We start from the raw sequence: 13,164 nt of genomic DNA, 5'->3' as shown, positions 1-13,164 counted from the left end.
CTGATTCTCAGGACGGAAACAGTGCGGAACAGGATCCTCCAAGAGAAACCACGATTGAAATACTCGGAAGAGTACAAGAGGGTGTTCCTAGACAGAGACAGAACAAAATCAGAACGACAGCAGCTGAGGGAGAGGACAAAAAAGCGAAAGGAGCTACGAAAAGAGACAAGGAGGGAACCAGCAGAGGTCAGTCAGAGCAGGACAGAACAGCAAGGGCAAGCACACACACAACTACTCTCAGAACCATACAACCTATCACACCATCCCAACACACACTACAATCCATACCCACAGCCTCCACCCAACACCGAGCTATAGAATCCCACAGTATGCCACCAGGTCTCCCACCCTCACAGGCCCCCCAAACCACAGTGTTGGAAAGGAAACTGAAGGTATGGTACACAAACGCTGATGGAATAACAAATAAGTGGGAGGAGTGGCATGAAAGAGTCAAAGAAGCATCACCGGACATCATAGCTCTCACAGAAACCAAGCTTACAGGTATGATAACAGATGCCATCTTTCCAACGGGATACCAAATCCTGAGGAAAGACAGAGGGAACAGGGGGGGTGGAGGAGTGGCGTTGCTGATCAAAAATCGCTGGAATTTTGATGAGCTGGAGAGAGGAGATAGCGGAGAAGAAAGTGATTACATAGTGGGAACACTTCACTCTGGAGGTCCCAAGGTGGTAATAGCAGTGATGTATAACCCACCACAGAACAGCAGGAGGCCAAGGCAAGAGTACGACGAGAGCAATAGAGCGATGGTTGACACACTGGCTAGAGTGGCCAGAAGAGCTCATGCATGCAGGGCAAAGCTCCTGATCATGGGTGACTTTAACCACAAGGAGATCGATTGGGAGAACTTGGACCCACATGGGGGCCAAGATACATGGAGGGCTAAGATGATGGAGGTGGTACTGGAGAACTTCATGTACCAACACGTAAGGGACACTACAAGAGAGAGAGGAGAGGATGAACCAGCAAGGCTGGACTTAGTATTCACCTTCAGTAGTGCAGATATCGAGGACATCACATATGAAAGACCCCTTGGGGCCAGTGACCATGTGGTTTTAAGCTTCGAATACACAGTAGAGCTACAAGTGGAGGGAGAAGCAGGAAGGCCAGGACGAATGAAGCCAAACTACAAGAAAGGGGACTACACAGGAATGAGGAACTACCTGAACGGGGTTCAGTGGGACAGAGAACTGGCAGGGAAGCCAGTTAATGAGATGATGGAATATGTAGCAACAAAATGCAAGGAGGCTGAGGAGAGGTTTGTACCCAAGGGTAACAGGATTAATGAAAAAGCCAGGATGAGCCCATGGTTTACCCAAAGGTGCAGGGAGGCAAAAACCAAGTGTGCTAGGGAATGGAAGAAATATAGAAGGCAAAGGACCCAGGAGAATAAGGAGAACAGTCGTAGAGCCAGAAACGAATATGCACAGATAAGAAGGGAGGCCCAAAGACAATATGAAAATGACATAGCAGCGAAAGCCAAATCTGACCCGAAACTGTTGTACAGCCACATCAGGAGGAAAACAACAGTCAAGGACCAGGTAATCAGGCTAAGGAAGGAAGGAGGAGAGACAAGAAGAAATGACCGTGAAGTATGTGAAGAACTCAACAAGAGATTCAAAGAAGTGTTCACAGAGGAGACAGAAGGGACTCCAGAAAGACGGAGAGGTGGGGCACACCACCAAGTGCTGAACACAGTGCACACAACCGAGGAAGAAGTGAAGAGGCTTCTGAGTGAGCTAGATACCTCAAAGGCAATGGGGCCAGATAACATCTCCCCATGGGTATTGAGAGAGGGAGCAGAGGCGCTATGTGTACCCCTAACAACAATATTCAATACATCTATCGAAACAGGGAGATTGCCTGAGGCATGGAAGACAGCAAATGTAGTCCCAATCTTTAAAAAAGGAGACAGACATGAAGCATTAAACTACAGACCAGTGTCACTGACATGTATAGTATGCAAAATCATGGAGAAGATTGTCAGGAGAAGAGTGGTGGAACACCTAGAAAGGAATGATCTCATCAACAGCAGCCAACATGGTTTCAGGGACGGGAAATCCTGTGAAGTTGATGAGAAGAATACACTCGATCGAAGACCAGGCAGAACTACAAAGGGATCTGGACAGGCTGCAGACCTGGTCCAGCAATTGGCTCCTGGAGTTCAATCCCACCAAGTGCAAAGTCATGAAGATTGGGGAAGGGCAAAGAAGGCCGCAGACGGAGTACAGTCTAGGGGGTCAGAGACTACAAACCTCACTCAAGGAAAAAGATCTTGGGGTGAGTATAACACCAGGCACATCTCCTGAAGCGCACATCAACCAAATAACTGCTGCAGCATATGGGCGCCTAGCAAACCTCAGAACAGCATTCCGACATCTTAATAAGGAATCATTCAGGACCCTGTACACCGTGTATGTTAGGCCCATATTGGAGTATGCGGCACCAGTTTGGAACCCACACCTAGCCAAGCACGTGAAGAAACTAGAGAAAGTGCAAAGGTTTGCAACAAGACTAGTCCCAGAGCTAAGAGGTATGTCCTACGAGGAGAGGTTAAGGGAAATCAACCTGACGACACTGGAGGACAGGAGAGATAGGGGGGACATGATAACGACATACAAAATACTGAGAGGAATTGACAAGGTGGACAAAGACAGGATGTTCCAGAGATTGGACACAGTAACAAGGGGACACAGTTGGAAGCTGAAGACACAGATGAATCACAGGGATGTTAGGAAGTATTTCTTCAGCCAAAGAGTAGTCAGTAAGTGGAATAGTTTGGGAAGCGATGTAGTGGAGGCAGGATCCATACATAGCTTTAAGCAGAGGTATGATAAAGCTCACGGCTCAGGGAGAGTGACCTAGTAGCGATCAGTGAAGAGGCGGGGCCAGGAGCTCGGACTCGACCCCCGCAACCTCAACTAGGTGAGTACACACACACACACACACACACTGAGGGGTCTGTCTTATGAGGAGAGGTTAAGGGAACTCAACCTGATGAAACTAAAGGATAGGAGGGATAGAGGGGACATAACGTATAAAATACTGAGAGGATTGACAAGGTGGATAGGGATCGAATGTTTCAAGAGATGGGAAACAGGAACAAGGGGCCAAAATTGGAAGCTGAAAACCCAGATGATTCATAGGGATGTTAGGAAGTATTTCTTTTGCCTTAGAGTTGTCAGGAAGTGGAATAATCTGGAGAGTGAAGTAGTGGAAGCAAGTTCCATAAATAGCTTTAAGAAGTAGGTATGACAAAGATCATGGAGTAGGGAGAGAGTGAATTAGTGTCGACCAGTGAAGAGGCGGGGCCAAGAGCTATAACTAGACCCCTGCAACCATATATAGGTGAGTACGTACACACACAAACACACACACACACACACACACACACACACACACACACACACACACACACACACACACACACACACACACACACACACCACAAACAGGCCTAGTGTCTAATCGACATGTGCCTAGGACAAAACGGTAACTAACACAGTGAGGAAAAAAGAACAGGTAAGGAACAGAAGAAACTGCATTGTAGGAGAGGATTCAATGCAGGGATGAGATAATTCCTGAATGAGAAAATGAACAGGAAAGGAAGTCAACTAATAAGAATGAGAATCTAATGAGATACTTTCCTAAGGATAACAACAAAACACCTGTGGTTTAGCCAAGATACAGCAATGTAAAAAAGACAGGTGCATGGGCATGGAAAATACAGAAAGTGAAGGATAGAAGAAGACAGAGAATTGAGCTGAAGAGATAAATGAATATGCAAGGTCGAGAAGAGAAGTTGAGTGGCAATTAGAGACTGACACAGCGACAAAAAAAAAAGTTAAAACTGAACAAAAACCGCTGCACAGCTACATACAAAAGACCACAAAAGACCAGGTAACAAGACTGAGGATGGAAAACTTACGAGAAATGATCTGAAGAGCTGAACAAACAGTTCAAGGAAGTGCTCTCAGTGGAAACAAGGAGCAACGAAGGGAAAGGGAACAGTAAGTATTGGTCAACATACACATAACAGGAGAAGTGAGGAAATTTCTGGGTGAGTTGAAGGCAACAAAAACAATAGAAAGGTGTTTTCAGAAACAAAATCAGCCCAGGTTCAAAGATAACAATTCCGGTTCCGTAAATCTACTAGAGTTTCTACGATACAATAAGAGACGTGAAGCAAGACAGATTTGTGGACAGAACTTTCTTGGACTGCAAAAACAGGCTTTTGACGCCGTATCTAACAAAGAGACTAAGAACACAACTGGATAAGCACGTAGGTATAACAGCGAATGCACTGCAATGACCCCTAAGAGTACCTTATGGGGGGGTAAAAAAAAAGTGATTGTCCAAGGTATAAGACTGGGGCTCCCATATAAATCAATATTAAGAATGATACTATTTCTGGCAAATGAGAATGATGTATCAAGAGATAGCCAGATATATCCTTGTTTTCAAAAGTAAAATTAATGAAAAAAGCAGAGGAGGCGAAGGAAAGTCTGCACATGATAATGGACACGTTATTGGATTCCCCAGAAAAGTACCTATTGGAAACCAAAGATCAGAAACAGAGTACGTACAGACTAGTGGTCCAGAGGCTACAAACCTCACTCAAGGAGGAAGAATCGAGAGTTAGCATAATGCCGAACATTCACCCTGAGTCGCACATCGACCGAATAACCTTTGCCAACAATGCTCATTTGGTAAGGTGAATCTAAGATTAACTTACAAGAATCTCAGTATCCTCACCTGATAAAGCATACCATGCAACTGGATAAAGTGGAGCGGTTTGCAACAGACTAGTACCTGAAGCACCACGGAAGGTATGATGATGACATACAAAATACAAGAGGACTTGATAAGCTTGACAGAGAGAGAATATTAGAGGCGGGAAACGAGCACACGAGGACACACATGAAAATCAAAAACGAATCACTAGGATATCAGGAGGCATTTCTTCAGCCTCAGGAAGTGGAATGACCTCTAACGCAGAAGCAGTGGAGGCAATTTTTATACATAGTTTTAATAATAGGTATGACAGAGCCCACGAGGCTAGGGCAATAAATTCAGCAAGCTGAAAGGTAAGAGAAGGATCAGGAAAGGAGACAGCTCCTGGAACTACAAACAGGCAAGTACACATGATGGAGATGTAACCTGACCGTAATTGCTGTTACACCGCCTACTGCTTGGATCTACTGGCTCTCTGCTGCAGTCACCGAGATTGTCAACAATTTGTCTTACTTTGTGATTATAGGAGAGTTGTGCAAGTGTGTGTGTGTGTGTGTGTGTGTGTGTGTGTGTGTGACAATCTATCTACCATCGCACACAAACACACAAATTTATTATTTAATTGAAGCACAACTAATTATACCTTAAAAAAATAATTAAAGCCATAATTTCCACAGACACACAGACATCAGACACAGACTAACAGACGGACACAGAATTACAAACAGAAGGAGAGGAACGAACAGACTAGAAGAAAGCCAGAGATGAACATTGGGGCGCAGATAGATCAACGGACAAAAAGCTGACAGCCACAGAGGGACAGACAGACAAGTTGACAGACACACACACACCTCGTTACACTCGAGTGCGCAACGCGAAAAAAACAATTACATTTTTTGGGGGGATGGGGGGGTCGAACTGAGGTCTGGGGTGGAGGAGGGTGCATTGTCGAGCTCTCAATATACTTCTATTAAAAGTTATATTGAAGGTGTCTAAAAATGGTAATTAATGTTTTTGTTGTTGCTGAAGCCCCTTCACCTCCCTACCGAGAGTGATACAGTGTGTGTGTACTCACCCATGTGTGAATGGAAGGTGTTGAGTCGCCGCTTCTATCTCCCGCTTGAGATCCCACAGGTGAAAGGTGAACATCAAAATGGTATACAATACCGACAGGTTGTTAGGTAAGACACATATGCAACAGTTAGGGAACTTTATTCCGAAACGTTTCGCCTACACAGTAGGCTTCTTCAGTCGAATACAGAAAGTAGGCAGGAACAGTAGAGATGTGGAATAGTTAATTATTCTAGAGATACTTTAGCTGGCTGATAGTTAAGAAACTGTACCTAGAGCTGTCGTTCAACATTTTATCTTTCCCTTCTCCTGTCTCCCTCTTTGAACTCCATCTATATATTCCACTATTTTCTTCCTCTCTTTTCTTTTCCCCCTACCCCTATCTTCCTTTCTGTTATTTTATATTTCCCCTCGTCCCTCGTCCCTCGTCTTTCCCTACTCCTCTCTCACTCACATTCCCCCTTTCCTTCTATTATACTCAACTGTTCTCTCTCTACTTGGTTTACCCCATCTCTTCCTGTGTGGCGTGTGCTGAATGCCAGTTTGTACTGAAAACACACCACACTTAACTACATCCCTGCAAGTCATCTCAACCAACCTTAGGTGTGCTTTGTTACTGCTTGTCAACATGTATGCATCATGCTGGTATCGGGTATGCAACTATGTCCTTGTTTCAGAGTGAGGGAGCGAAAATCGTCCGTAGGTAATTACGCTACCTCGCATGTAGAAAGAGCCTGAATCTTCAGAACCTTACCAGCCTGAGGATGGCTAGCATCACACTAGAATCTGTCCTCCTAATATGAGTATTTATAGTTGTAGCAGCGAGTGTTCTCACTCACTCATTCCGTATTTTATTCACAGGTTAGTTAACGGGTTCATACCCACTGCCCATGGTACAAATAATTGCACAAATCTCTGTTCGTGACTCAATGAGTCAGTCATATTATGTAAACATGAACGTCAGTTGTAAACACTAGTGTTTATTTGGGTCACGAGCGTCACTTGTAAACACTAGTGTCAATCTGTGTCATGAGCGTCAGTTATAAACACGAGTGTCAGCTTGTGTCATAAGGGTCAGTTGTAAACACTAGTGTCAGTTTGTGTCATGTTTCTGGTGGTGGCAATATATGATGAACCAAATCTATCTGCTGGAGTATACTCTATCCCTCGTGTTGGATTGCTCTATAGGCTTGAATGTTGCACGGCCTCCTCTCCCTCTCTTCCCATATCAATCTCTCCTCTTTCCTCCACCTCGTGTCAACTTTTCTACCCTCCACCTCGTCCCTCTCCTATACCTCAACTCGGTGATGTTGTGAAGACAATTAATTTGTCCTTGCAACAACATTAACACGTCTCCGTCTGCAGATACCTTCTAGCCTCTCTCTCTCTCTCTCTCTTTCTCCCCTCCTTGCTTACGTCTCTCCATACCTCTACCCATTTTTCTCTCCTTTCTGATCTCTTGTCCGGTCTCCCCTCTCTTTCACTTGTTCTTTTCAGTGCTTTAACCCCTTTATGTTATTCTTCTGACCTTTGTGTTATTCTTCTCTCTTTTGTGTTATCCTTCTGACCTTTATATTATTCTTTCGTCTTTTCAACATCTTTCCCTCTCGTTCACGTTTTCCCCTCTCCCGTTTCACCTCTCCTGTCTTTCTTTTAATTTTCCTCTTGTCTCCATCCATCTCTCTCCCGTCTTTTATCCCTTCTCTTCACGTTTCAACTCACTGCATATATTCACTATCTGTTATGCCTAACAACTTCCAACATTATTACCTTTTTATATTGCTCTTTCACTTCATCTTGCTCCTTCTCTTCCTCCATTTCCTTTATCACGTCCTTCTACTCTTCCTTCCGTAAATGAGCTTAAGTAAGCGGCAGTTCGCTGAAGACAACACCATAAGTAGCTTTAAGTGTTTGTCCTAATACACAAGAGAAAGAGAGAGAGAGAGAGAGAGAGAGAGAGAGAGAGAGACTTGGCTCTTGGCCCAGCCTCCTAGAGTGAAAGGAACTTCTCATTTCTCTCCTGGGTCTTTTTCTCTCTACCTTTCAAGCTGTGTATAGTCTTTGTCTCCACCACTTCCCTATCCAAATCATTTAACATTTCAACCATCTGAGATTAAATATATAAGTCCTTACATGTGTACAGTTTCTCTGTGTCTTCAGCTTCCACCTGTATCTTTCTTAATCGTGGTCCTCTTAATTCAGTTAATCTCTACCTTGCCTCTCAGTTCCTCTTACATTTCAAGTCGTGATCATATCTTCCCTGGTCCATCTCTCCCAGCTAGTCAGACTCAGTTTCCTGATTCGCTTCTAATATTATACTTCACTCAGTTCTGTGAGTAGTCTGGATGCAAACCTTCGGCCTTTTTCTAATTTCTGGTTTAGAGGAAAATGAGACACAGATCAAAAAAAGTTAAAGATATTGGATAGGGAGGCAGGTAGGGGATAAGGAAAGCTAGGGATATGGTAGATATGTCAGGGGAAGGAGAGGGGTGGACAGAGAGAGGAAGAGAAAGATAGAAAAAAGAACTCGTTAATTTTTAAGCTTCTTTTTGTAAAGGGACTGAGTGAGGCATACAGAGAAGGTTTTACAGTGGAGACTGCGTCAAGATGTTTCTAGGGTGACGATACTACATAATATGGGGAGAAAAAGTAAGACATGTGTAACAGTTACGTATCTTTATTCCGGTTCGCCTACACAGTAGGTTTCTTCAGTCGAGTACAGAAAATTTGCAAAAACATTTAAGATGTAAAGACGATGTAATCAGTCCGTCACCCTAGAGGACGAAGTTTATGAGACGGTCAGTCCGTCAGCCTGGAGAAGAGATGGAAGGGATGTTACCATGAGCGTAACTATAACAACGGGAAATAAGAGGTGGAGGAGAGAAGTGGAAGAGAGAGGGGAAAGAGGTAGTGGAAACAAGGAAATGTGGTTGAGAAGTAGAAAGGAAAAATAACCGTCTTCTTATATTCTTGTGTCTTAAATTATCCACGAAACGACGCCATCAGCCACCTCGACTTATTCCTTATACGTGGACAAGCTTTCTGTTACCTTGGGGCTACACTTGTTGTCTTGCTAAACAACAAGAGTTGTATCATCGTTAGTTCCTGTACCATCGTTAGTTCCTGTACCATCGTTAGCTCCTGTACCATCGTTTGCGCCTGTACCATCGTTTGCCCCTGTATTATCATTTGTGTCTGCACCATTATTAGCTCCTGTACCATCGTTAGCTCCCGTACTATCGTTTGCGCCTGTACCATCGTCAGCTCCTGCAGTATCGTTAGCTCCTGTACCATCGTTAGCTCCTGTAGTATCGTTAGCTCCTGAATCATCGTCAGCTTCTGTAGTATCGTTAGCTCCTGTACCACCGTCAGCTCCTGTAGTATCGTTAGCTCCTGTACCATCATCAGCTCCTGTAGTATCGTTAGCTCCTGTACCATCATCAGCTCCTGTAGTATCGTTAGCTCCTGTACCATCGTCAGCTCTGTAGTATCGTTATCTCTTGGACCATCGTCACCTCCTGTACCTAAGCTGACATAGGTCTGGTGTCCTTGTATATAAGGTGCCTCGTACCATGTACGACAGCTGAACAAAGTCTCAGAATGAGATAAAAACATATACCACTCCTCATGCCTTCTGTACATTTTTTCCATGTGGGTTCTTTTACTGTGTACTATTACTACTACTACTAATATATATATAAATATATATATATATATATATATATATATATATATATATATATATATATATATATAGATATATATATATATATATATATATATATATATATATAATGTCGTGCCGAATATATAAAACTGGTCAATTAGCAAGAACTCGTTTAAAATTAAGTCCTTTCTGAAATTTTCTCTTATACGTTTAAAGATATATTTTTTTCATTAATGTTAATGTAAAAAAATTTAATTTTGCACCAAAAGAATCTTAGAAAACTTACCTAACCTTATTATAACAAAAGCAATTTATTTTAGCCTAACCCCACTAAATATATTTTAAATACGTTTACAGTAATTTAGTTCTAAACAAACACGATCAAATATATTTTTTTCGTTAGGTTCAGAATGATTTTGGCGAAATTATTGCATACACAAATTTTCACTTGTCCTATATGGCAAGATGAGCGTTGCTATTTAAGCCAAGATGGCAAATTCTGCCTATTCGGCACGACATATATATATATATATATATATATAGATATATATATATATATATATATATATATATATATATATATATATATATATATATATATATATATTCTGGAAAGACTAAGGAAATCCAAAAAGGTTTTCATTATCTTTGAGCTGATACGAACGAAAGGATGCAATCTTCTTTTCTGACACATGGAATATGAAACATTTTTCACCGCCTCTCTCGCCTTCTGGCAATTACTCTACTCACTCAGTTTTAATTAAGTAATTCTTTACACCTGTCTACTTCGTTCCTTTAAGTTATTCATTTAATAGATTGCTTTCATTTAAAACTTTTTGACCTTTTTTTTTTTACCTTGGTTGTTGGAAGAAAAGGTTGTATTGTCAGAGGTTACACAGACGAATAATAATTCAATGATATTGTCTTAGAATTTTCCTTGTAGACTTTCGTCTAACTGCTCTTCCTCTCTACTCTTTTCTAGTACATTTCGTCTTCTCTGTATTGTATTTTCATATAGATTTTTTCGTTTCTTGTACTAGCGTCACGCCCTTTCTTATCGGCTTCTCATTTTTCGATACTTGTGTCTGCCCTTTATTATTCTTCGCTCTCTTTTTCTTGACTATTATTACCTGCTACCTGCACAGTGTTCTCCTCTCACATCCAGGGAAGATTCCCCTCTGTCAAAACCTTTGATGAAAATCACATGACAGTCATTTATTTCATCAGAGAATCCCCTCAGGGGATGGGTGTCTTCATGCTTGTGAGGGTCTCTCGGTACAAGCAACTGGACATGTGCAACAACCCTTCCTCCATATCCAATTTTATTTTCTCTTTTCCCAGGCAGTGTATGACCCCTATGAGGGAGTCATACACTGATACAGTGTGTGTGAGAGAGAGAACAGCTCCTAATTCCAAGAAATTAGGAGCTATTCTCTCTTAATGACAGATTAATTTTGGATTTTTTGCTGTTTCTTTTGACATTATTGAATCTTAAGAAAAATTATCGTCTCGCTGCATTACGTTTCTGTGTTTTAACTATTATGTAGCTCGTCATTATTTTAACTGAGAAATCGTACTTTTTTATGAAATAATAAAATGAATTATAGTGGAAGACTTAAGAATACAGTGTTCCAGAGCTAAATGTCTGAGATTATAAAGGGGTGGTGCGGGTGAGAGCAGGAAAGACCGCAGCAGTGCTCCTTCTTATGATTTTAAAGCAAAGATTAGCATATGGTAGGTTTTTTCACTGGTAAATGGTAAGTTGCAGATAAAACGAATGGTGTATGCAAGAGAAGAACCACTAAGAGAATGGGCGAGTAATCAGCAAATTTTGCCAAGGATACGAATGTTGAAAATGGTACAAAATACCGACAAGTTAATGAATAAGACACATGCAACAGTTGCATATCTTTATTTTTGAAACGTCACTTTTGTTGCCTGTAATACAAACTCTGTATTTGACCGAAGAAGCCTACCGTGTAGGCGAAACGTTCTATGTATGGTATATAGTACCGACAAGATGGAGAATTAGACACATGTACATCTGCGTATTTTTATTGTACATGTTCCGCCATCTAGGGACTTTATCATTGCACAACGATGCAATCAGTTCCTCAGTCTTGAATTTGTATTGATAAAGCCACTGGATGGCGAAATGTCTACAATAAAGATAGCCAGATGTTGCACATGTGTCTAATTCTTCATACCCAACTGTTACATACATGTCTTAATCACTTAAGAATCTTAAGTAGTTTGTATAGATTAATGAGTCGGGAAAACCTCTAGAGCTGATTGATGTAGTCAAAAATGCAAGAGGAGAGATGTCAGGAGGAGAGGGGAAGGCAGTGGAAAGATGAAGAGAATATTTAAACTTGTTAAATATTAATGATGAAAGGGAGAAGTTGATATCATGTATTGTAGAAGGATGAATATTATCTGCATGAGTAATAATGTTGGGAAAATGAGCGAGGCAGTGGGCAAAATGAAAGTGAGTAAAAGCTAGGATACTCTGAATTAAGAGAGATGGTAAAAGCAGGTGGTGATATAGTTTGGTTGTAATTGTTGCATTCATTTAATACATGTATGAAAGATGTATCTCAGGACTGGCAGAAAACATGCAAAGTGCTTTTGTGTAAAAGAAAAAGATAACGAGACAGAGCAGGAATTACCGGGGACTAAGCTTTTGCTGTACAGCACAATCTCGTTGAGATACGGGGCTGTGGTGCTGAACACCTGCTGGTAGGCTGAGAGACGGTTATCTCCACTTTCACAGTCTTCCGTTATGTCCTAATATTGTACAGTATTAGCAAAGCCACTGGTTGGCGAAACGTCTACAAAATAAAGATACCCAGTTGTTGGACATGTCTTATTCATCATCTTGCCGGTATTATATACCATTTATAAATTTAAGTTATTAATAAACACTCGGGAAATACATACTGCCAGGTGACACGGTACACTAACCAGGGTTTGTTGACTAACAGAGCTTGAAATATTTCTGTTATCAAATAATTCAGTGATAAAACGAGAACAACTTAAATAGCTATGCTGTATTTCAAATATATTTCTGTGGTGAGAATTATTATAAATTCGTCAAATTCCAAAATATAAAAAAATGCACATTCTTTTCACCTTTTCCTAGTAATGTTCTGTTCTAAAATTTTCTACAATCCTGTGAATTTTTTTCTACAATCCTGTGAGTCTGACAGAGCTACCAGAGGTGCACATGCGAGGCTTCAGTAAGGCGAAATAAATATCCTCCAACATTCTATGTCTCAGGCACTTAGGTAGCTTCAAAGACTTTCGTTGCAGCAAGTCATGACGCAAAATTACCAGAGCATTATTATCTTTTCAGACGAGCCATCATTCCAAAAGCAGTAATTATAATCGGTGTAGATGTATTCATATAAAAAAATATGCATTTATAAACAACTGGCATACACATGCTGAAAAAGACAAATCTGTGAACTCTGCTTAAAAATTAGGACGTTTAAACAGAGTGAAAATTTGTGTGCAATTAATTAAATATTAATGACGTTAATAATAAATCTAAACTGACATAAAATATTATTATAATGATGGGGTGCGCTAAACCCGTAGGATTATACAGCGCCTGTAGGAAGGTATTCAGGCTCAATTCAGGGAACTGGAGCAGATCCAATATCCTAGATCAA

General features: G+C 41.3%; 1 protein-coding gene across 1 annotated transcript in view; it reads left to right on the top strand.

The window, feature by feature from the left end:
- Positions 1–11,915: 11,915 nt before the first annotated feature.
- Positions 11,916–13,164, top strand: part of LOC138854062 (mucin-21-like) — an 80,058-nt gene continuing 78,809 nt past the window's right edge. Inside the window, exon 1 of the mRNA XM_070094800.1 lies at positions 11,916–11,978. Within this exon, the coding sequence (XP_069950901.1) occupies positions 11,916–11,978 (63 nt within the window). The remainder of the gene's footprint in view (positions 11,979–13,164) is intronic.

This window comes from Cherax quadricarinatus, chromosome 48 (assembly GCF_038502225.1).
Source record: "Cherax quadricarinatus isolate ZL_2023a chromosome 48, ASM3850222v1, whole genome shotgun sequence".
Taxonomy (NCBI): Eukaryota; Metazoa; Arthropoda; class Malacostraca; order Decapoda; family Parastacidae; genus Cherax; species Cherax quadricarinatus.
Note: the sequence above shows the minus strand (reverse complement) of the source record. Positions and strands in the feature narration are given on the sequence as shown.